Raw genomic sequence first — 25,271 nt, 5'->3', positions numbered from 1 at the left:
TTTGCTGTTTATAACATTTATTTGTAATGGCAAGTTAATGTAATTTTTTTTCACAAGAAGTAAGGTTAATTTTAAAATCAGTACTAGATTTTTGTAAAGTGAGAAAAAAATGAAAATTTAAAACAATAATATATATATATATATATAATAATTTATATTTATTTTACTATTTGAAGAAGCAAGTATCAGAGAGAGAGAGAGATTGCAAAACCACCAGAATTTAAAATTATCATCGAACTAATTCATTCTCATTTTTATTTTATTTTATGATTTCTGCCTTTCATTACCATCACACATGTAAATATTGAACTATATAGTTGTCTACTTGTCTTAATGATTTCGTACCAAATATTCTGCTAATTCTGATTACATTATAATATGAATAAAGAATTAATATTCTAAGAATTGATTGTTATTTATTTAATCAGAATTAGTATATGATCTTTTAATTCGTACCAAAGTTCATGCGGTTTCATCATTTAGCTACGCGATGTAGGAACATAGTTGTAATCTTATTTTTATTTGGTCGTGCGCTTCTTCTTTCTATTGAAATCACGTGAGAAACTATAACCAAACGATTTTGGCAGATACGTATTACAAAATTATGCGAGATTCGGTACGAACGATTATATACTATAAACCTATAATACAAGACAATGAGACATAAATCATAAATGCAAGGAAAAATTGAAGAGAGAAACTTAACACAATTGGGACTACCAATGTTTGATATGAAGTGGAATCAACGCGTTTGCCTGATGGTTATGATTTATATTATGGTCACATGGACCAACTTGTTCTTTATTATTCAAAGAAGCCAACTCACACGTTTTGTTTTTGCTTTTTTTTTTCTTTCAATTTTTTTAATAAGTTTGGCAGCTTCTTTTTCAAATCTATAAGCTGCACTTTATATTACAAAAGCCATATTCTAATATGAGCTGTTTATAATATACTAAAGTCTAAAGACAACACGATTACTCTCCAAGACATTCAGACTAGTTTGTGTTGTACTATAACTAAGTTAGGTCACGATGAATAATTTGTCCAAAAAAAAGGTCACGATGAAAAAATTTAAAGCTAAACGTAATCATTCAATTACAAATTGTAATGTTTTTTTTGGTAGGAATACGAAAAAGAAACATATATTATTTAAGATTTTCAAGATAGGAAAAATAATAGCCACACTACAAGAAAACATAATATATTATTCCATTAATCGTTTTCCGATATAGTTAACCTCGAATCGTCTAAAATTGGTTAGGAAAATTCGTCGAAAATTAGTGAGGAAAATCATCGAAGACAAATACAATATTCCAACGAACTGGTTTCTCCGAAACTTCCTCAGAACAGTAGTCATAAATTTGTCGGGAAACAATTAGCATCATACGTGACAAATGAATAGAGCTCAAAAAGAAACAATTAGCATCATACACGTGACAAATGAATAGAGTTCAAAAGAATTTTCTGATATGTCACTCTTCTATTTGCAGAAAGATTGTAGAAGTAATTCTAAATGTTATTTTTTCTTCTTCTTTTTAATGGCCAACCAGTTTTGAACTCACTCAACGTATTCATTTGACTTTTATAAATCAAAACAGTATTCAGAAGGAAAAAATACTAGTGACAGACGTGTCCTACTGATTGCATGCATGTTATTTCTTACTCAACTTCCTTAGAATTCCGGGCGTTTATAATTTTCTTTCTAATTAATGTCCTCGTCATTTTTTCCATTGATTTTGACATCTACATAATGATGTTTCATAATGTACATGTATGTACAACTTTGTGTTCTTAAAAAGCAACTTTTATCGATTACCAAATAAAATATGCGAAAAAGAATAGGCTAAAAATAATATTAATATCCTTACTTATAATACATATATAACTGTAAATTATAGGAAAACACATGGAGTGTTTGGGAAGGGAAGGATGGCCATTGATCGGACGGTCAGCGAATCCTATAAGAAACCTAACAAATATTAACACCCGTAAGATTTGTTCCCTTACCTTAAGTTCTTTTCTAAACAAAGGACCCAACTTATGTTTCTCATGTGACCGACCAACACATACTCAGCTGACCTGGCTTTGGTCTAACCTTGTCTTCCTTCACAAAGCTAATAGAAAGAATTATATGAGTATTAGTCTCTTCCACATATTACTGGGTCTTGTTCGACCAACTTGACAACATATAAATGCACAAGGCAGTACAATAATATCAAACCAACAAGAGAAGGGCTTAAAAAGAGAAAAGTATCAAAAATTTGATATAGCCAAAGCCAAAAAAAAAGAAAGAAATAAATGGCCAAGGAAGGTCTAGGAATTGAGAGCACAGAGCTACGGCTGGGTCTTCCGGGAGATAATTACAGCGAAATATCAGTTTGCGGATCGAAGAAGAAGAAGAGGGTGCTCTCGGATATGATGACCTCATCATCGTTAGATACTGAGGATGAAAGCAGCCTTCTGTCATCAGTTGAGGATAACTCCTCGCCGGTGGTGAAGAGTCAGGCGGTGGGATGGCCACCGGTGTGTTCTTATAGGAGAAAGAAGAACAATGAGGAAGCATGTAAAGTGATAGGGTACGTGAAAGTGAGCATGGATGGTGTACCATACTTGAGGAAGATTGACCTTGGTTCGAGCAACAGTTATAATAATCTAGCCACGGTTCTTGAGAATCTCTTCGGCTGTCTTGGCCTAGGTTAGTAATGTCATCGACTCTTTCAAATGCAACTCTTTTACGTGAACTATTTATTAGATTCTAAAAATAGAAAGTAACCCCATTTGCTCATAATGGAAAATAATGAAAGTCAGAATCCCAAACTTATCTACAAAACTTTTAGAGAACTAATATTTATAGACTATTGAAAACTTACCATCGAAAACTTTTCTAGTGATAAAATGAGACTAATATTTATTTTGGACAAAATTGTTTTTGTAAAACATAAATGTATACATCAAACACCAAGCGGAAATGGTAGGAACTGAATATTCATTTGGGCTTGATGTTTACATTTACATTTGACAATTCGATTTTGTTTATAACATAGTAAAAATAATTAATACATTTATAAAAATTCAAACTAATATAAATGCAAAGGAAAAAGCAAATGAAAACAAACAAATGCTTATATGTACTAACCCTTCAAACACTAATTACTACAAGAGAATTATCTTTTAGCCACGGAAAAGTCTAAGTTTTGTCCCGGAATTAGTAATCATTTTTTGGTGTGTGTGTGTTAGTTACATGACCATGTTTATGTTAGCATTCTATATTAGAACTGTGAAAACACTCAGATGTGAAACTTAATTAACATGTGTATAAAAAATATGCAGGGGTGGCGGAGGGTGAGAAGTGCGAACACATTATTATATACGAAGACAAGGATAGAGACTGGATGCTCGTTGGAGATGTACCTTGGCAGTAAGTTTATGTTTAATTTTTTTGCAAAAAAAAAAAATTTTATGTTTAATTTTCTTGCATTAATATTATTATCAACTTTGCCGAAATGAATGTAAATAATCTCTAAAAAGGTCACAAATCTAAATTTCTAAAGCTTATAATTTTTTTTTTTCTGTGTTGGCAGGATGTTCAAAGAGTCATGCAAGAGGCTCAAGATCGTGAAGAGATCAGATGCAACGTAACTGGTTTTGATCTGCAGCGAGATTAATCGTACTAGTGATGATGATCATCTTTAAGTAACCACATTCTTCATTGTAGTAATTTTTCAACTTGTAAAATTTTACATGATAGTGGATATTAAAATATATACGCCCTCTTCAAAATTGTAAGATTTTATCACTAATTACAGATATATTATTTCCCACTGGTCATCCTATGTTCGTATGGCTACCATTAAAGGTGTTCTTAGCCTCACATACTTTACCTTAGTTGCCTAGTTATTACTTATTTTCCAAAAAAAATTCAAGTAGTCTTACACCCATGAATAGTGAAACCTATGAATCTTCCCAACTAATTTAAGAAAGAAAGGAGGAAATAGTTTTTTTTTTCTTTTCTTTTTTTAACACCAAGAGCCCAATTAAAGCCATGCCATATTCCTATATGTATGTAGAATTGGGTGAGGATTCTAACTACTTTGTCGGTCCAAATAAATGTGGCCATATCTTCCGTATTAAATGATCATATCAAATGCAGCTGGTAACAGATTTGAAGTTTATATACATATCCTACACCCAAATCAATCCCAACCTCTAAACTTATCGCCAAAAGAGACACACACACACAAAAACAAAATGAAGGCACCTTCACAACAAGACATGACTTACTATGGCAATGTCAAGAAACGGCAAGACGAACAAGGCTGCTTATACGCAACGTCCGTACCAATAAATCTCTTGTTTTTTTATTTTGTATCGTAGATTTTCCTTCTTTTCATTATTATGTCAATATTTGATGAATCTTTTTAATCTGTTTGCAGGTTTTACGCCTTGTTCTGTTGCTGTTGCTGCTACGAGACATGCAAGTGTTGTTGCTGTGTTTGATTTATATGGATGTATCATCTCAAAAAGAAAAAAATCCTATGTATCATCTCATTAGCTCTTTTATTAATGAACTACGTCGAAGGTTTAAACTTTAAACCATGATGAATAAATCTTTGGTCACCACTGGACCAAGGGGACAATTTTATGTAGTTTCAGTTATATAAACTTAACTAAAAGTTGATAAACATAGAAACGAAAAAAACCGGACTAAAATGTGATGCTAATAATTTTTGCCTTTAAATGCATGGGAATTGGTTTCGATTTTATAAATAAATTGCAATTTAATTTTGGTTTTACATATCTTGATCTGGTTCGGTTTAATCTCTTCGGTTTGTTTTTAATTTTCTTTCTCACCCCTGATAAAAGAAAACAAGCCAAAAGTACCCTAAACATTGTTTCTTATAGATTTGATCCAATCATCATCACGATTCATCAACATTCAATCTGAAAAAATTTCTCAAATTTCGAAATCAAATAACTCTAAAAGCTTCATCCTCCTAGCTAGTGAGTTCAATCTAGATCACATCGAGAGATTTTGAAGTCTCTTACAAATGTCATCAGTAGGAACATCAAAGGGGATTCTTGAAATCGCCAAGTTCGGTGTATACGTTGCAGTACCGATCGTACTAATGTATACACATTCGACAACAACAGCACCAACATCAATAGATTCATGGGCGATCGTTCGTACGTTGTTTATCCTAAAGAAGCTCCTCTCCCTCCTTCACCTGAAGAGCTAAGACAGATGGCTAAAGAACTTGCCCGCAACAAGAACATCGTATCCAATTGATTCCACTTTCACAACGAAAGCCACAAACTTTGGTTGAAAGTTTCATACTTTTTGGTGAAATTCTTCTATTGATGTAAAAGGCTACTTTGAGATTATTGTGATGTGAGTAAATGAGAAAGCTTTTGTTGTTTTTAGATCCCACAGTAAGTTTTGAGAGCAGATTAATTAAGGTCTTTGTCCAGCTTCTAATGTAGTAGAATTGGTGAAAGTTTCATACTTTTGGTGAGATTCTTCTTATTGATGTAAAAAGGTGCTTAGAAATTATTGAGAAGTGATCAAAGGAGAAAGCTTTTGTTGTCTTTTAGATTCCACAGTAAGTTTTGAGAGCAGATTGAGATCTTTGTCCAGCTTGTGTATAGTAGAACTGAAGGAATTCGACATGGTCAAAGGGCTTAAACAGTCGAGGATGCTCTTCGTCCACTAGCTCTTCTGGTGAACTTATGATATGTCCTGCTTTTGGTATGGAGAACAGTCCGAGCGAGTATCTTGTCTCTGTTCCAGTCATCATGACACGGTGATTAGGAGAGTGTAATCGACCATTCAGCATTGCCTGTGACATCAAAACATTTGGGTTGATGTTGTTTTGTCAACCATTGATTATTTCTGTTTTGATGGAAATATAAACAAAGGCTTACATGGAGGGAATCTCCAATCATGACAATGAAAGAGTCTTTTGATGGCTTCACTTTGATCCAGTTGTTGTCTTTGGTCTGCACCTCTAGACCCTCAACATGGTTCTGGTAAAGTATAGTGACAATGTTTTTATCGGTATGAGCGTTTAGTCCCAATTTGGTCTCCTCTGTATCAGGTTCTTTGTACTTCATTACTCGCAGGAGGTAATTCGTTGAGTGAAGATGTTCATCGATGTATTTATCGAGTCCGAAGCTCTCCATGATCATTCTCCTGATAGTTATGTCCAGGTCGGATAACTTCTTAGAAAAAGTATGGATCCTTGTGCTGCTGGTGAGAGAAGTCTGATCAAAATATGTCACAGTAATGGAAATAAGGACAAAGAGTTTACTGACCTGAAGCTGTTGTTGCCTTGAGGCCATAGCGGTTTAGTAAAGGCGTTGACTCTCTCTGCAACATCAGGATCCTCAATGCCCATGCTCTCGTACAATGGCACCATTGGGTATTGACCAACATATCCATGGAACGGTTTCTTGGACACGTTTCTCAGTTTGGTCTGTAAGGGTAAGTCGAAAAGCTCTTCCAAGGTCTCGAAAACCAATTTTCGTAGCTCAATAGGGATTCTATCGAAAGAGGCCTCAAAACAGCCATAGTCTTGCAGAGCTTTCTGGACATCAGCGCTGGTTAAGTCCCATTCGGGCTCTCCTGGTTTCAAGTATTCATTTGAGAAATCGATGACCGGAAGACAAAGAGGAAGAAGAGGAGTTTCAGAACCCATTTAATGTGACTAAGCGAAAGAGCTGGAAATGAAGTCACTAAACTGAAATGTTAGAGGCGATTTATATCTGTATCTTGATATCAGCCTCATGGTATCTATATGCCAATGATTCTCTTCACTAGATGTCAAATTCCTCTAATCATTATTTATTGGTATGGAGAATGGATATTTATGTCCCTCAAGTCAACTATACCAAGAGCAATTGTAGCTAGGCATTATAAATTACTATAAAAATGAAAAGAGTCAACACACTTCAGCTTATTTCTAGCAAGGCTGTGAGACAAGCCCAATCTCATAGGAGCCATGTCTTGATCACCCAAACCAGATATGAGCTCTGAAAACTGACATCTAACACCTCGGAGAAGCTCCATCACAGCATTGTTGTGAACACAGTAGATTTTCTGTATGAGTTAAGAACTTTCATAAGAAACAAACACAAGCCGAACAGGAATAAGGGTGTAATAATGGGAAAACGTACTCTAGTGAATTACAAACCAGTTTCTCCTTGATAACATTTCCAAGCTTTACATTGGTTTTTTGTTGTCTTGGAATCACGATTCTTGTGAAACAGGAACACGAGCAATCAGGTTGAGGCAATCGTCATATGTTGGCTCCCAGAACCTAGACACAAAGATCTTTGTTATAAAGCCAGCTACTATATATATACAACGTTGTAAATATCTACACCAAAAACATACTTTAACGTACAGGCTTAGTAAGGGTTGCAGAACTCACAGGATCTGAAAAGTCTCCTCCCGGGGGTGAAACTGCACCAACATACTAATCATTGCAATTTAAATCTGACTGATATGTCACATTCGACTGGTTTTGTTACATATGTCCAATTTAAATCTGACTGATATGTCCAATTTCAATATATATGTCACATATGCTATATGTTTAACATAATAAGTTCAACACGTATATATGATATATATATATATATATATATGATATTATTAAAATATGATGAAATATTTAATTTTTCTATAATCTAAATTGTGTTCGTTTTTATTTTTTTCTTTGGGATATTAGTACTACATATATATTATGAACATCATGATTTATAGTTTTATCTTCAATTTTACTTGTCATCTTAAGATATGTAGCGTATTTTATGTTTAGCTTTTACATTTGTATTCATTTTAAAATTAAAATTTCACATGAAATTATTATTTAACTAGTTTGCAATTTCTAATCACTTATTCATATTATTCTAAACATGTATCATTTATCAGTATATAGTTAATTAACATATATAAAATATATGCTTATATTAATTTATTAAAAAAAATTGTTGTGAATTGTAAATATATATAAGTTAGGTTTTAATCTCACTTATATTGCCAGTATTGGTAAAATTGAATCATTTTCCCATATGATTTTAATATTTGACTTCATCAATCATCTCGTAATAGCGTCTTTAGTTTTTAATTAATTATCTCGGATAATATTTATCTTCATAATTGAATCTTAATAATATAATAAATAATAAATTAGTTTTCTTGGGTTTGTGTGGAAAGACTATTGAGTGAACTAAGAAAACTATAAAACAATATTTGAGACAAACATTTTAAAAAATTTGTACAAGTTTTGTGATATACTTATTTAAAAAAATATTTACGTAATATAAACTATTAAATAATCAATTTATTTAATAAGTTACCAATTTTTAAAAAATTATATTTGTAATTATATACTAGAATCTCGATCGCTCCTCCTGCGTTTGGGCTATAGATTCTGCTAAGGAAAGGCTACGATAGCTCAAAAAGGTTCATTTCGAAGGTCTCAGCCTCTATATAGACATCATCTTGACAAGGAAGGCACTGAAAAGAGATACACTTCTGACTTTCGTCCGCCATTGTTGACAGATCAAGCCCACCAAAAATAAAAAATCCGAGTTCTTGTTTTTTCTTTTCTTGTTTCTCTGATTCGATTCTTGAGAGGCCTTTGTATTTGGTTTTTCTTTTTGTCATTGTTTTTGTTATATTGGCCCTTTTATTGGCCCTTTTGTGGGTTTTTGTTACTGGCCCTTTTTCCAATAAAAATATATTATACATAACAATAATTATATAATACATCTCATCTCTTTCTTATAAAACTTTTTAAATATTTTGTAAACCCTTTAATTACATTTTTAAAAAAGGTTTCTTAGCTGGATTATTTTTACGGTAAAATTTTTGAAAAACATTAAATGATATTTTACCTAACCAAAACTTATTCAAAATATATCAGTCCAAAGTTTATATTACACTTAACCAAATTATAAATAGTTTTTTGGTTTTTATCCAAAAAAAAAACAAAATGGAAAAAAAAGGAACAATGCTAGTAATATTTAGTTTGAAGAATACCTAAGAATTTAATTTCTATTTTTTCGGTTTTATAAATAAATTGCAATTAGTTTTGCTTTGGTTCGGTTTTATCCTGTTCTTGATTTTTCTTTCTCACCCCTAATTACAAGATCAAAGCCAAAAATGTAAACCTAAACTTTTTTTTCTTTTAACAATTTTTATCCAATTATTTTTTTTGAATTTAATGTTAAATTATATTCAAAAGAAAAATAAACGTTTTACAAAAATTATGTGGTAAAACACTTTAGAACAGTTTGAAAATAAAACATTTAGTAGAATCTTGCTTCAAACCAAACTTGAATGGATGTGCTTTGACCTCCTTGAAGTGTGCTTAGACGGTTGCGGACATACTTGTCGATCTGCTTAATCAGGTTCTCTGCTGTCACTGGGTGTTCATCGTGTCGTCGTCCATTCCTTTCTCTCCAAAGTAAGTAAATGGTAGTTTGAAAAGCATAACCCAAGATGAATCGTAAAGTTTTGTCAAGAGCATTACCCGCGAGAAGAGAAAGGACTTCTTGCCAGTGACTTGTGTACTTGTCTCCGAGGAGCTTCTTCACTAGCCCTTCCCACACCAACTGTGAATAAAAACATTGAAAGAATAGGTGGTCCCTTGTCTCTAACGGGTGGTTGCAGAGAATACAGCTTGCGGTAGCCTGTGGAGACCATTGCTGCAGCTTGTCCCCTGTTGTGACTCTGTTTTTAAAGACCAATCAAGTGAGAAAGGCATACTTAGGAGTGGCTTGTGAGAACCATATCACTCTGTATTCGGCCAGGTGTGGGTGAGAAACATGGATATGTGACCAAGTTTCCTTGGTAGAGCAGCTGTTCCGGTAATAGTCATTTTTCCCTTTCCATAGTGGTATATCTTGTGCCTCACGAGAGGGATGAACCTGCAGTTTATGTATCTTATCCTCGACAATATTGAGTAAGGGGAGCCTATGTCGCTGCCGCCGCTGCCTAGTCAGATCATCAGCGATGGTGCTTGTCTTTGGGATTCCGAGATCAATAACACCCCTTTACCCCAAAACATCATGTAAACATCCCAGTTAACACCAATTATCAAACCAAAAAGAGGTTGATTCACCATTATGCACTTCCATCTTAATAAACTGTTTTGCTAGGCTTCTGTATTTCAAAAGCTTTCGCCAAATCCATGATCCACAAGTTGTGTTATCCTTTTCTGCCCAGATTGAACCACTGCGAATAAGAGATCTCTTCACCCAATCAACCAATAAAGAGCCTCTAGCCGAAGAAATTCTCCAGATAAGTTTTAGCACGCTAACTTTATTTGCTTCCGCGATTGATCTTAGCCCCAAACCTCCTTCACTCTTTGGCATACAAACATTAGACCAAGCCACTTTGGTTTTCTTTGCGTTCAAAGAAGGGCCGGACCACAAAAAAGCAGAACATAGGCAATCAATCTCCTAAATGCAGGATTTAGGGAGCCTAAACGCTGATATCCAGAAATTTGTTAGACTGAATAGAACTGATCCAATAAGCTGAAGTCTACCAGCAAATGAGAGCAGCCTAGCTGTCCACGAGGCAATCCGTGATCAAATTTTTTCTATGAGAGGGAGATAGTCCCCTGATGTCATCCTTCTTGGTAAAAGTGGTAGACCAAGATACCGAACATGGAGAGAACCACATGCGAATGGGAACTGGTGAAGGATCTCTTCTTTGATGGTCGAGGGGATTCCAGCCGTATAAATGGTGGATTTTTCAATACTAATGTGCAAACCTGAGTTAACCGCAAATTCATCAAAGACCCGCAGAGCACCTGAAACCGACTGTTTGGACCCATCCACAAACACCATAAGGTCATCAGCAAAACATAGGTGAGTGAGCTTCAGCGGCTTACACTTGGGATGATAACCAAAAACTCTATTTACCGCAGCCACATCTAACTTGCGGGATAAGACATTCATGCAGATAACAAAGAGATATGGACTAAGTGAGCAACCTTGGCGTAAACAGCGAGAGCTACCAATGTAACTAGCCAGTTCTCCGTTAACTTGGACAGAAAAAGATGCAGTCGAGATACAAGTTTGGATCCAAAGAATGTACTGCTCAGGAAAAGCCATTGCTCTCAAAGTGGTGAGTAAGAAACTCCATTGAACAGAGTCGAAAGCTTTAGATATATCAATCTTTAAAGCACAACGAGGGGAAACTGTATCCTTGTGATAGTCTTTAATGAGTTCTGTGGCTAGAAGCACATTTTCCATGAGCAATCGATCCTTGACGAAGGCCGATTGATTAGGTGAGATGAACTTTGGTAGTATGATCATGAGCCTATTAGCCAGGATCTTCGAGATGACCTTATAGAGAACATTACAGCAGGAAATCGGACGATAGTCTTTCATGAGCCTTGCTTTCTTTTTCTTGGGAATGAGAGCCAATATAGTCGAGTTAACCCCTTTAGGCAAGAAACCAGTACGGAAAAATGATTGAATAGCAACCACGAAATCATCACCAATAGTTCCCCATGAAGCCTTAAAAACTCCACAGTGAACCCATCTGGTCCTGGAGATTTCGAACTAGGCATTGCAAATAACACCCTCCTAATCTCCTCCTTTGATACCTCATGTGTAAGCAAACACTTATCACTCTCTGCACATTTGAAATCCAACACAGCTTCTAACTCCTCTTGGGACCAAGAGGTGTAATTTTCAGGTCGCAAGTTAAGAAAGCCTTGGAAGTAGTTTGCAGCTTCAATTATGAGCTGATCCTGTGTGGTGACTACCCTACCATCATCACACTGAATCTCCTTGATGCTATTACACGACTCACGTATAGTAGCTGCAGTATGGAAAGCTTTATTATTTTGATCACCTATTTTCAACCAATGAAGCTTAGCTTTTTGTTTCAAGTATTGTTCCTCGATATCAGATAGTGTCTTCCACAATTCCTGTCGTTCAGCAGACAAATTGGAAGCATAAATAAAAGAAACAAAAAACTCCTCCATCCCTTCAATGTAGATAGAACATGTGATCAACTGAGCAGATCGATAAACCAGAGTAACCCTGACATTGTTCCTCCAAACCACCCAAAGTCTACCTAACCGATGCTCATCGTAGTTTGATAGAAAAGACCAGCCTGCAAACACAGACCTCACCACTCTATCCGCACGTATTTCCTTTACCTTAGTTTCAATCAGACAGCCGAAATCAAAATTTCCCTATCCCATCCATTCTTTCACAACATGTTGCTTTTCCTTCTTGTTAAAGCCTCGCATGTTCCAAAAGAACCCTGACATCAGAGTTGGTTTGGGGTTTGACGTGGTTTCAGAGAACTAGGAGCTTGAGCCCTAAAACTCTAAGAACTGGTAGTAGAGACAAATTTATGAACCCCTTTAGAGGCTCGAGAAGTGAAGGTCGAAGAGATAGACCCGTCTCCTGACGCTCAGGAGCATTGCCTCCCTCCTGGTTCTGCTTCTCCAGTAACATTTCAGCCCCCAAAGTCGTAGTATCAGTAGGAAGATTCACCACATCAGAGTTAGCGGTAGTCGGACCACTACTCTCCTCGACTGTTGTATCCAAAGCCTCACCCTGTTCCCCTTTGTCACTCAAACAGGAAAAAGAGTTCGACATATTCGAAATGTCCTTTGTACTAGAAACCTGTTTCACTAGGCTACACAACCCTTTAGTAGGAGTTGTCCAACCAAGGTCCTTTTCACCCTCCGTATCTGCAGTATTCTCAGCAACTTGATCAACAATAACCTCTGTTACCCCTTGTTTTAGCTCAGAAGACTCAACAATGCCTAAACTCGTGACCCCACCTGAACCTGAAACAACCTTTTCCCCACTGTTCTTTTCCGATTGTTCAAGTGCAGGCTGACTAGGACAGGAAACCCCCTGATCCTTCTTCGTTGTACATGTATCTTCCAAATGGCCCCATTTAGAGCATAGGGTACACCTAGCTGGCAGCCAGGGATAAAAAAACTCCACAATAGTATCACCTCCTTTCTCCGATTTAAAAGACATTTTGTTTGGTAAACGTTTTGTTAAATCCACCTCCACCAAAACCTTAGCTTCAATGAACGACTTACATGACTCTGTATCCGAATGTTGTTGTTTTGGAGTGCCGAGGGGGCTCGTTATTGCACTTAGCACCTCCCAAGAGAAATATTTAGGAGGAACATTCTTAACTATAACCCATATAGAAACAGTCTTAATCTCTTCAGGCTCCAACTCTGCAATGGGACTCCACTTTGATAGAACAACTGGAACACCACATAGATTCCACATACCTCTCTTCAAAATATGAGATTGCGTACGCTCATCCCTGATTCGAAACCTCACTGTGGTATTATCCACTACAAAAACATCAATCTTAATCGTCTTATCACCAAGAGTCCAGATTTTATTAACCAAAGCATGGATCCCTCTCACAAAAGGATCTTTAGCTAAAAATATGCCGACGAGGAAATCTTCCCATAGAGGATGAGCCTCGTCAAACACCTTATTTGGTAGCCAGACCTAGGCATACCATCAATCTCTTCAATAGCCAAATCAACCTTTGACAAGTCTCCCGGATTTTTAACCATAGAAACCCAAGAGAACTTCAGAGGACTGCCAGAAACAACTTCATTGCCCTTCGTCACTACAGAGGGATAACCCTGTTTGATCCCTACAACCGGTGGGAGTTCACCTTCCTCAAGATCCATAGACTTCAGGGAGCCACCCCCTGTAAATCTCCAGCTGCTTCCGGCGGAGAAGCCCCCGGCGACATCAATCCTTGTGCAAGACGCAAAAAACCCTAAATCGCCTTTGTGATCACCCCCAGAGCAAAAACGCAGCGTTTCCTAGGTTCAATCCAATTATTTGTCAGTTCACCAAATTTCAATCTCAAAAAAATCTCAAATTTCGAAATCATTAACCCTAAAAGCTTCATCCTCCTAGCTAGTGGGTTCAATCAGGATCACATCGAGATTTTGAAGTCTCTTACAAATGTCATCAGTAGGAACATCGCCAAGTTCGGTGTTTATCCTAAAGAAGCTCCTAGTCCTACTTCACATGAAGAGCTAGGAGAAATGGGTAAAGAACTTGCCCGCAACAAGAACATTGATTCAATGTGATTATACTAGTTTCTTGCAATAAGATCATATCGAAAGCCACAATCTTTTGTTGAAAGTTTCATACTTTTTGGTGAAATTGTTCTTATTGATGTAAAAGGGTACTTTGAGAGTATTGAGAAGCTAAGTCAGTCAGTAAATGAGAAAGCTTTTGATTTTTTTTATAGATTTAATAGTTAGTTTCAAGAGCAGATTGAGGTCTTTGTCCAGCTTCTATGTAGTAGAACTGGTGAAAGTTTCATACTTTTTTTTTTGTGAGATTCTTCTTATTAATGTAAAAAAGTTACTCAAAAAGTTATTGAGAAGTGATCAAATGAGAAAGCTGTTCTGGTTCTTCTTATGACCAATACACTTAGCTTAAAAAATAAATACACTTAGCTTATATTCTGAAGGGTAGGTGGGAAAAAAAGAAGTAAACAAACAACAACTACAAGTTTCTTATGTTGTGACAACACATTGCTTTTCTGTAATACAGAAACGTAGAAAGACTAAATTAAATTGTCTTTATCTTTGTAATATAAAAGTTCAGAGCAATTACGATAAGATCAAAACAATGAAATAAAAAAGATTATGAGTTTTCTTTTGTCTTTTTCACAATTCCCTGGATAAGGATTTTGTGAGCTTATCATAACATGTGGATAGATTACTTTACATGCACATCAGTGACGAGGTTTTAGTTGGGAAGCAAAATCAAACAAATTTATTCTTAGAAAGACATTTCTTTTGATATATCCTCAAAGCTCATAGTAAATCCTGAGAGCAGAAAATATGCTCCCCATCCAACAGTATACCTATAGACATTTGTGTATAACCAAACATGGTAGAAATCACTGTGTGTTAAAAAGGAAGCTTATTTTAAACCTTTTTGAAAATAAGAACAAGTGCTAAGTATAATAGTCATAGATTACAATACAAGTTTGCCACAGTATAATTAGAACATTTTGCCTTGATGGTCGACTTGGACACATGGGTTTCCTTGGTGGAATTAAAAGATCAATCCTTTGTGTACGTCTAAATTTTATGGGAATGAGGTTTAATAAGAACAAGTGTCTAGTATAATACGCATTGATTACATTACACGTATGCCACAATTTGATTCAATTTCAAACATTTTGCCATGATACTATATATACTTGGGCATATGGGTTTCTTTGGTGGCATAAAAGTTAATCATAACCATCAACAATACAAGCAGAGAGAGGCTAGAAAGAAATCAGATATAACATGCAGATTCATATACAGATTCAGAGTAAGACATTAGGACCAACTGTCTCCTCGTTAAATACAACATTATGCTTTGAGATAACTTCACATCCCAAAGAAATCCAAAACTTTATGTACAAAATTACATAAGTTCATCAAACACCAATTAGCTATAAGTGAAATGAATGTTTTATTCTATCATATAAAGGTTCATAGATTTCATCTTTGCAAAATTCGCTACAAGTGAAGCGTGGATGATCTTTGCGAAATCAACAAGAATGGTTTATGCTTTCAGCGAAATCTTTGCTGAATGTAAGAACAGAGCAACAAGAATGGTTATGCTTCAGATATTGACAGGCTTTTACAAGTGAGGATGCTCGGCGTCAACCATTTGTTCTGTGCATTTATCAAATCCTCTGTTTTTGGAACATAGAATCTCGTGTTCATTCCATTCCTCATCACTCGGTGAATACCACCAACTCCCACTAGAAAGTTCTCAGTTTTAGATCTTGACTTGTGAAGACAATTACCGGGAGCGAAGAGCAAGAGTGGTTTCCGAACTCATTATTGTTATCACTCAAAACCTGTTCTCTTTGTGCTCATATCTAGCTTTTGAAGGTTGGGTCTTAAGCATTGTTAATTAGTAATACCATAAATTCAGAGTCTTATTATATTTTTATTTTCGGAAACACTTGTACAACTAATACAGAAAGACCATAATTTTGGCATACATTTGTTACGTTTGTATTATTGAACGAACATTATTTGCATGCCCTATGCATTGTTTTGCAGTGTATTTTTAGTTATAAGCAGTGTTGAAGAAAGCGCTAGGCGGTATGTGGGCGGTGACCCAGCGCCTAGCGCCTAGAATGCCTAGTCGGAATTTTAAGCGTTTTTAGGCGGTTTATGCGTTTATAATACGAACATTATATATATGCTATTATACATAAAATTATAGAAAAATATATGTTAGAAGAAATAAATAATAATAAATCATAAACTAAAATTAGTAAAAATAAATTTATTTAATTTAGATTAATAACATTTAAACATTTATAAATATTTATATGAATATAAAACTTAAAATTTTAAATATATGTAGTTAAAAATAAAAAATATACAATAAAATAAAATTTTGTGATTTAGGCGGTCTAAGCGGTCGTCTAAGCGTCTGCTGAGCGCCTAGCGCCTAGACGGCGCCTAGGCGGCCGCGTAGACGGCTTTCTTGAACACTGGTTATAAGTTATAATATGAACCCTCTAAATTTTGTATTTAGATTTTGACCCCTACAAATTTTGCATTTTTACCACTTTGAGACTTAATTTTTACCCCCATTAAAAATAAAATTTCAATTTAAACCCTTAAATTTGCATTTTTATCCCTTAAAAAAAACATTTCATTTAGACCCCTCTAAAATTTTTATCTGGCTCTGCTATATTTATATATATGAAGTTTAGAACAAGTCTATAGTACAAAACTACAAATTAGTGAATTACACTGTATAATACACATAATTTAAACTAAACTGTATAATAATTAGTACATAAGCTCATATAATATAAATTTTATATTTTGCTCATAGGAGTTATTAAATACCATGAACAACACAAAACAGAGAGAGTAGAAACAAATCAGAATGCATGCAGAACCATAAAACATTTTGTTTAGTGTCCATCAGTTATTGGCTCTTTCGGTAAAAACAATACTGAGATAACGTTTGCATCACTTAAATAAGACATTAGAAGTTCAGAACATAGTAATCTACTTCATAAAGAACATTATTACATGTGATCTCAAATTTAATTACCTTCACAGTGAATTTAATTTTTATTATTATGATGGAGATATATTTACATGGAAACCAGGAAACAGCAAATCAAACAACTTTATTCTTATTCTTATTCTTTTATTTGGGGAAAGACGTTATTTTTTTGTATCCTCTGAGGCCACAATAAGTCCTAAGAGCACATAGATCTCTCCTTCCAGGCCCCTCAGTAGTATATTGGAAGTATCCTTCAAAATCAACAGGCTTATACAAGCGAGGATGCTCAGCGTCAACCATTTCTTGCGCAGCATATATCAAATCCTTTGTTTGCGGAACAGAGAACAATCCAGCCGAGAATCTCGTGTTCGTTCCCATCCTCATTACTCAGTGAACACCGGTACGCACCCGACCATTCAAGAGTACCTGAAAACATGTTTTACACTGTAAACATGATATAAATTACTCTACGTTAATTTAATAAAAGCCTGGCTTAAACTTACGTGCAGCATGGCTCCGCCAAGAACGATCGATGAATAAATACTCTTGAGAAGGATTGGCTTTGATCCAATGCTTATCGTCTTTAGTTTTCACCTCGATTCCATCTTTTACATCGTTCTGGCACAGTATGAGCTTACATCGTTCTGCATGTTCCTGTCTGTATGAGCCTCCATGCCTAACTCCTCCTCTGTTTCTTCAACTCCTTGGTATTTCATCAGCCGCACGAGACATTTCGTCGACTTCAGATGTTCGTCTATGTAGTTTTCGTCGAGCCCGAAACTCTCCATTATCATTCTTCGTGTCATGAAGTCCAGTTCTGATACTTTTTCCGCCAATGACATAACCGCCTCGCAGCGGAAACAGAGCAATTTTAGGGTTTTTATATGTATTTCAAATCCGGATTTTATACAACCACAATGAAAAACCTGAAACTGGTGTTGCCTTGGGGCCAAAGCTTATGAGTGAAGGCACTGACTTTATCAACATCTTCTGCAAAATCGACGCCTATGACTTCGAACAAAGGTAATGTAGGAATCTGACCAACATATCCTCTGTATTTTCTCTTTGACCCAACTCTCTGTTTGGTTTCTAAAGGTAGTTGGAAGACCTCGTCAGAAGCATCGAAAAATGCCTTTCGAAGTTCGACAGGGACTTTATCAAACAAGGCCTCGAAGCATCCGTACTCTTCTAGAGCTTTCCGGACATTGCCTCTCACCGAGTCCCATTCGACAGTCCCGGGTTTTGGGTCTCGAAAATCGATGATCGGGAGCTGAAGAGCAAGAGTGGTTTCCAAACTCACCATTTTCTCTTTTTAACAAACTTGTCTTGTTTTTAGATGTCTCTTTATGTGTTCTTATATAAGCTTTCTAAGACCAATAGAGTTTTATATTTTTCAAAAATATTATCATAATTCCAAGATCATCATATATTTTTATGGAGGGAAAAAAAGCCAAAAAATACTCCATCTATTTTCTATTTGGACATTTAATATCTTGTCTTATTAGGTTGGAAGAAAAATACATCATCTAATTTTCATTGGTTTAAAAATACTTGATGTTGAAATTTTTGCTAGATTCGAACCCGTGACTTAACCGTTGTTAACGGACGTTACAGATCATTTAACGGCTGTTAAAGTCTAACCACGTATCCCTGTTTTAGAAATCGCTAGGCGCTAGTCGGGCGGTCGGGGTGGACCTAGCGCCTAGGGAGAAAATCGGAGATTAAACGGGGATTAATCGGGGACTAGTTTTTGGATTATTTTATTAAATTAATAGTAAATAAAAAATATATAGTACTAAAAATATATGTATAATTATGTTTATGTGAAAAAAAAAAAATATCAAATAAAATATAAAGGTATAGTATTGTCTTTAAAATTACTGTAAAAACATAAAAACGTAATATTAAGAAAAAAAATTATGATTTTAATTAAAAGTTTGTACATTAGTTATTGTAAAACATCATAAACTCTTAATTTAAATGTCTAAATAACAAAAATATATATTTGATTTATATTTGGCTCCAAAAATAATCGGTATATACAAAATTATGCGGGAATTAATCAGATTAGACAGTATAATCGGATAATCGATGCTAGGCGGGGATTAGTCATTAATCGAGGCGGAGAGGGCGGACATAGCGATTTTACGGGGCGTAATCGGTGCTAGGCGGAGATTTTTAAAACAGGGCCACCTATGTGTACGTACGATAAAGTGGCGTTTAACACTCTCCTTCATGTAGATCATTTTATTAATTTAGAATCAACTGTCTTCAATGTTTAAATTTATACCTCTCTATTACAAAGATTTTATAAAGTACTTTATATGTGTGTATTTTGATATGATCTACAGACATATACGGGTGTGCATGTAAACTAATCAGATTTTAGTACCTTTTCATCCACGATAATAACTTCAATATGCCGAGATTTATTCCAGGATTATCTTTGACATGACTTCGCAACTTCGGGATAAAAGAGCTCTTCATCTTCCATTCCTTTTTCGATAGAATCAGTTAGGAACTTGACTATAATCCAATCACATCTTCATTTTGTTTCCAGCAAAGAGGATCACATATATTTTAGGTAGAAAAGTATAGAGCCGATGGAACTGAGATGAAAAAAAAAATCTAATTAAACGTTTATATATCCATGAATCGAATAAAAGTGATGCAATAGATGCAAGGGAGAGAAATAAAGATAAATTACAGTTTCACTTGAGTTTTATAATAGAGGAAGTAGGGGAACTATTTTAAGAATCGTGGTAGTTTTTTTTTTGGTCAAAAGAATCGTGGTAGTTTTGGATGAGAAAAATTGGGGATTTTTAAATTGAAAATTTTGTGCTTTTAATTACTTTTACGTTTATTTTATTCAGTTTTTACATATTTGCTTTTATTTTTTAATTTGTTTTTTTTTTGTTTTTTTTGAGTGAATTGTCAAATGTCACAATTTAATTGCACAAGTGACTTGTGTTTTATAGGATATAATTAGATAAATAGTGATTTATAGAAGGAATATACTGTGTGTGTTTTTTTGATTTACAGATAGTAGTATTTTTATTATTTTAAAATTTTTTAAAATAGGGTGATTTACTCAAATGTTATCCAAATTAGGTAATATTACCAGAATCCAAAAAAAAAGATTTTATTACTAGAATATTTTGGGTATTTTCAAAATACCCAGCGTGCCCTTGTTTTATGTTACCAGAAAAAACGTTATTACAAAAATGTCATTGCCACGTCAGACGCCACGTCAGAAATCGCTGACGTGTAACCATAACTCATTCGTAACGCGTTACAGATGAATGTTGCGGTTGAGTTATAGGTATGTTGCGGATGAGTTATGTAAAAAAACATTTGAGTAAGAGCGGACGATTGACTTATAGCATAACTCAACCAAGCATTACGGTTGACTTATTAAAATCTGGTTGAGATATGCTATAACTCAACCGTCCTTACGGTTGAGTTTTCACCCGATGGTTGAGTTGTCAAAATTTTGACTGAGTTATCAATACGACACGGCTGAATTACCATTTTCCGACTGGTTGAGTTATGAAAAACGGCTGACTTATGAGCAACTGTTACGGTTGAGTTATTATACAACTCAACCCTGATAGGTTGACTTATCGTACAACTCAACCGTTATAGGTTGACTTATCATACAACTCAACCATTTGACGGTTGACTTAGTAGCAAAAAATTAATTACTAGAATGTTATTCAGTTATAGCTGACTTATTAAATGATACAACTGAGTTACATATTTTCAGTTGATGAAGCGGCTGAATTTGGCAGCAATTTTTTTGCTTTTTAATTACTGTAATATTTTTTTAATTACTGTAATGTTTTTCATGTTGTGACTGAGTTTTATATAGGCTGAGTTATTAATTGTTTGATGGCTGACTTGCCACGTCGGACGCAACATCCATGTTAGCATTCCATGTCATCTTTTTTTTTTCTCCGGAAATATGAAACATCGTTCTTCAACTGGTAAATAAGTGAACTATTTACCTTCTTCTTCACTTTTCTTCTTCACCTAGTTCTTTCTACTTCTTCTTCACATTGTTCTTCACCTTGTTCTTCTACTTCTTCTTCACCTTGTTCTTCATTTTTCTTTCATGGATCCAGTTCCGGTTCTAGTTGTTTCCGGTAATTGGGTAAAGACACAGAGATATGTATTTAACACCGACGATAGAGGTTGTATAGTTGTGCAGATAGATGGAGGCACAACACACGAGAAGCTTGTGAAGCTTGTTCTTGAAGACTACGGATTGGACGCGTTTAGCCATGAGCTAAAGCTGAGCTACATGTTCTCGAACAAGGCACTGAAACTAATGGCGCATGATACTCCACCAGTTTTTGTCTCCAATGATCGACAATTGCAATGTTTTTTGGGGCTATGGAAAACCGATCAGCTACGTCTCTGTGTAGAGTTTTCAGCGACAGAGTCTACAAGAGCTAGAAGAAGTATGATAAGCAGTGACTCGAAAGTAGAACCTACATACAAAGTGTACGGTGGGGGATTTGAAGGCACTTGTTTTGCTTATGGTAAGATCGTTGACAAAGAAAACGAAGAAGAAGAAGAAGCTGTCGAAGTAGCATCTGACAAAGAAGATGACGATAAATTTTCAACCCGATTTGATTTTTTCGACAACTTCGATGGTGAGTCATCTGATGACGAGCAATTTTCTGTATTGGGCGAGCCTCAGAGTAAAGAGTAAGACCCACCTACTCCGCCTCCTCAGAAGAAAGCTCATAAAGATGATAACTTTGCCGGATCAAAGATGAATCCGGAGGCTATTACGTTGGAGGTGTCAACGCTAAAAATTGCTGTAGGACAAAGATACAGGAGAAAAAAGGAGTTCAGGAATCACGTGAAACTTATTTCGGTTAGGGATAGATTTGATTTTATTGTACCAGTATCAAGTCCGAGACAAGTGGTTTTTAGGTGTTGGGTTGAAGGATGTCTTTGGAGAGTTCGTGCATCTGTACAAGGGAATGATCCAGATTTTCATGTTCGTGTGTACGATTCGGAACACACATGTTCTGTGACGGAACGTTCTATTAGATCCCGCCAATCAACAACTGATGTATTGGCAGGTCTTTACAGGGACTATCTTGGTGATCTTGGTCCGGTTGTTAAACCTAAAAGTGTTGGAGTCATTTTCAATAAGCAATTTAGTCTCAAGGTAATAACTATGTTTCGAATGACTTATTGATAATAATGGCTGACTTATAGGTATGTATAGGCTGCGTTATTTACATGTTACGGCTGATTTATTCATTATTTACGGCTGACTTATTCAAATGTGTCGGCTGAGTAATCTATATGTAATGGCTGATTTATTAATTTGTTTGGTGTCAACAAATGGGTTATTGGAAGGCATATCGAACGCTGCTGAATGCAAGGCAGATCGATCAGGGGACTCCTGAGGATAGTTTTAGCGAGTTGCCCTCTTACATATACAAGTTAAGAAGGGAAAATCCGGGTACAGTCACGCATCTTCAAATAGATGATGAAGACAGATTCAAATATGTTTTTATTGCTTTTGGTGCGAGTATTGCTGGGTTTGCTTTCATGCGCAAAGTTGTTGTTGTCGACGGAACGTTTCTCCATGGTAGTTACAAAGGGACGCTTCTAACAGCCCTAGCTCAGGATGGTAACTTTCAAATTTTCCCATTAGCTTTCGCTGTTGTTGACACTGAAAATGATGAGTCTTGGCGTTGGTTTTTTACACAACTCAAAGTTGCCATTCCAGACGAAAAGGATCTTGCGATAATCTCCGACAGACATAAGTCAATAGGGAAAGCGATTGGTCAAGTGTATCCGTTGGCTTCGCGTGGAATTTGCACTTACCATTTGTATAAGAACATTTTGGTGAAGTTCAAAGGAAAACATTTGTTCCCTCTGGTGAAAAAAGCGGCAAAGTGTTTTAGGCTAACTGATTTTAATGAGGCTTTCAATGAGATTGAAGCACGTCATCCCGAACTACATGGATACCTCCAACGAGCTGGTGTCCGAATGTGGGCGCGTGTTCATTTCCCGGGTGAAAGGTACAATTTAATGACAACGAATATTGCAGAATCAATGAACCATGCACTGTCAAATGCTAGAAGTCTTCCCATAGTTCGACTGCTAGAATCGATACGGAATATGATGACCATATGGTTTTCTGAACGGAGAGAGGATGCAAAATCGCAGCTAACAATGATCACTCGAGGTGTTGAGAAACTGTTACAGGTAAGTTTACACAACTCAACCATAACAACTTTCATATATCAGCCGCAACTGTTTCCATATATCAGCCATTACCATTATAGTTTCCATAAATCAGCCATAATTGTTTTCATAACTCAGCCTAAAACGTTTTTTTTTGTTCTACTCCCTACTAGAAACGTGTCACCGCAGCAAGACTTATGGAGGTACTAACGATTGATGTTGTACGTGTGCAAGTGAGCTATGGATCATCTTTGGATATTGTAAATTTGGAACTAAAAAAATGCACATGCCGTCGTTTTGACCACGAGAAAATACCATGCATCCATGCAATCGCAGCTGCAGAGCATATGGATGTGTCTCGTATATCCATGTGCGATCCAAAATTTAGGAGTGTCGATTTGGTTAACGGATGGGCTGGTTCAATCATGCCTCCAGATGAATCATTCCCTGCTTGCCTCCTATTGTTGTGAACCAACCAGGAAGGCCCAACAAGCGTAGGATTAAATCATCTTTGGAAGTTGCCATTGAAAATAAATGCCCTAGGAAGCAACCCGCATGTTCGCGATGTAAGCAAGTTGGGCACAATGTGAAAACTTGTCGGATGTAGTTAGGGAGATTTGTTTTATTTTGTGTAATAACTCAGCCGTCAAGTCGTATAAACCAGTCGTTTGCTCTCATATTGTTCCTATTGATAACTCAGCCATCAAGTCATATATATCAGCTATCTACTTTCAGATTGTTTCGTGTGATAACTCAGCCATTACTTACGATAACTCAACCATCAACGAGACCTTTCGTTTTCCCGTAAAACTATAACTCATCTGTTAAGAAAAATTTTGGCGGGAAACCGTAAGTTAACCTAATAATAGACGCGACCTTTCTTTTGATAACTCAACCATTATGGATTATTCATTTTGATAACTCAGCCGTCACATGAATCGATGTGACCTTTCGTTTTCCCATAAAACTATAACTCAGCCGTAACATTATTATAATTCAGCCTCAAAGTGAGAGTAGATACTAAAATGTGGAAACATAAAAGGTGTATACATAGAACATATTAAGGTAAAACTGGAAATCACTGCTGGAAACCCTAAAGGATCTCAGAGACTTTGAGGGACAACCACAAAAGGTTACAGTTTTTGCACATGATTACATAGTCTCCATAGCGGAGAGAATGGAAACCATAATCCAAACAACACATCCAAGCACAATCGGGTGAAGGGAGTTACGGGCTGTCAGGATAGCGATGGGAGACTGCGTATGAGTTTTTCCGGGCCGTCTTATAACGAGATAACTCATACAGAAAATCATTACCGGTTTCCATGGCATCCGAAGACATCAGAGGATAATGATGTGCATCAAACAGCTGGAGGTAATGGACGACCATAACCTCATTCCCTTGACAAATATTTCGTACCCCACATGCTAAGGTGGCATCAGCATAGGCCGGTACAATACGACTGAGAATATCAATCCCACGCTGGATATCTGTATCCTCATCCACAATACTTAGCCCTTCGTATTAGATGGCAATGGGGTTGCCGGCGTCAAAGCATTTGACGAAGAGAGACTTGTACCGCCCTTCAATTTGGAGGCCACCATCAGGGGCATTGGATATGTTGATTTTTGATGGATCAATACAAAGGCAATAGATAGCAGCTGTCTTTAGAACTTCTTTACTGTATACTGCATTTTTTCCCCTACGACCAGCCCTTAAAATAGAACCAAGTGACCACCATTGATCCTCTGCAGCAAGGGAAACGATTTTTATGAAAACATCGTCGGGGAGATCCGGCATATTGGGTGCTCGAGCGGACATAATGTTGTAAAAAATAATTTTATTCTAGTTTGTAGTTGAGAGGTAATAGAATAAAGAAACGGGAATATTATAACTCACTCACTTGGTTCTATTTGTAGTTGAGAGGTAATAAATAGACTAACAATTTTATTTTTTTAAGCAATATTTTGGC

At 35.9% G+C, this 25,271-nt stretch overlaps 2 protein-coding genes, 1 long non-coding RNA gene and 2 pseudogenes across 5 annotated transcripts; 3 read left to right on the top strand and 2 right to left on the bottom strand.

Annotated features, from left to right (window-relative positions):
- Positions 2,183-3,821, top strand: LOC104778215 (auxin-responsive protein IAA6). Its single transcript, XM_010502608.2, has 3 exons — positions 2,183-2,695; positions 3,331-3,418; positions 3,582-3,821. Exons 1-3 carry the CDS (start codon positions 2,299-2,301, stop codon positions 3,637-3,639), a joined length of 543 nt encoding a protein of 180 aa, XP_010500910.1. The 5' UTR covers positions 2,183-2,298; the 3' UTR covers positions 3,640-3,821.
- On the top strand, positions 4,188-4,682 carry LOC104778214. The gene is made up of 2 exons (XR_002037578.1): positions 4,188-4,331; positions 4,434-4,682. It is a non-coding gene; the product is annotated as an uncharacterized LOC104778214 (long non-coding RNA).
- On the top strand, positions 4,917-5,421 carry LOC109132302 (annotated as a pseudogene).
- LOC104778213 (probable 2-oxoglutarate-dependent dioxygenase AOP1) lies at positions 5,505-6,748 on the bottom strand. 3 transcript variants are annotated; one of them, XM_010502604.2, is made up of 3 exons: positions 6,313-6,748; positions 5,923-6,247; positions 5,505-5,837 (listed from the first exon to the last, which is right to left on the bottom strand). In XM_010502604.2, the coding sequence occupies exons 1-3, from the start codon at positions 6,693-6,695 to the stop codon at positions 5,589-5,591; spliced, it is 957 nt and encodes a 318-aa protein (XP_010500906.1). In that variant the 5' UTR covers positions 6,696-6,748; the 3' UTR covers positions 5,505-5,588. The 3 variants fall into 3 exon arrangements, with proteins under 3 accessions (XP_010500906.1, XP_010500907.1, XP_010500908.1); XM_010502605.2 differs by having other exon boundaries at positions 5,923-6,244; XM_010502606.2 differs by having other exon boundaries at positions 5,923-6,190.
- Positions 17,227-18,502, bottom strand: LOC104778212 (annotated as a pseudogene).

Source organism: Camelina sativa, chromosome 3 (genome assembly GCF_000633955.1).
Source record: "Camelina sativa cultivar DH55 chromosome 3, Cs, whole genome shotgun sequence".
NCBI lineage: Eukaryota > Viridiplantae > Streptophyta > Magnoliopsida > Brassicales > Brassicaceae > Camelina > Camelina sativa.
The sequence above is the reverse complement of the archived record's forward strand: the minus strand, read 5'-3'. Positions and strand labels throughout refer to the sequence as shown.

Coding starts and splice junctions, on each gene's coding strand:
- LOC104778215 (XM_010502608.2), top strand. CDS start 2,299: ATGGCCAAGGAAGGTCTAGGAATTGAGAGCACAGAGCTACGGCTGGGT. Junction 2,696..3,330: donor CTTCGGCTGTCTTGGCCTAG/GTTAGTAATGTC, acceptor AAAAATATGCAG/GGGTGGCGGAGGGTGAGAAG. Junction 3,419..3,581: donor GTTGGAGATGTACCTTGGCA/GTAAGTTTATGT, acceptor CTGTGTTGGCAG/GATGTTCAAAGAGTCATGCA.
- LOC104778213 (XM_010502604.2), bottom strand. CDS start 6,695: ATGGGTTCTGAAACTCCTCTTCTTCCTCTTTGTCTTCCGGTCATCGAT. Junction 6,248..6,312: donor CAAGGCAACAACAGCTTCAG/GTCAGTAAACTC, acceptor TTCTCTCACCAG/CAGCACAAGGATCCATACTT. Junction 5,838..5,922: donor TGATTGGAGATTCCCTCCAT/GTAAGCCTTTGT, acceptor TTGATGTCACAG/GCAATGCTGAATGGTCGATT.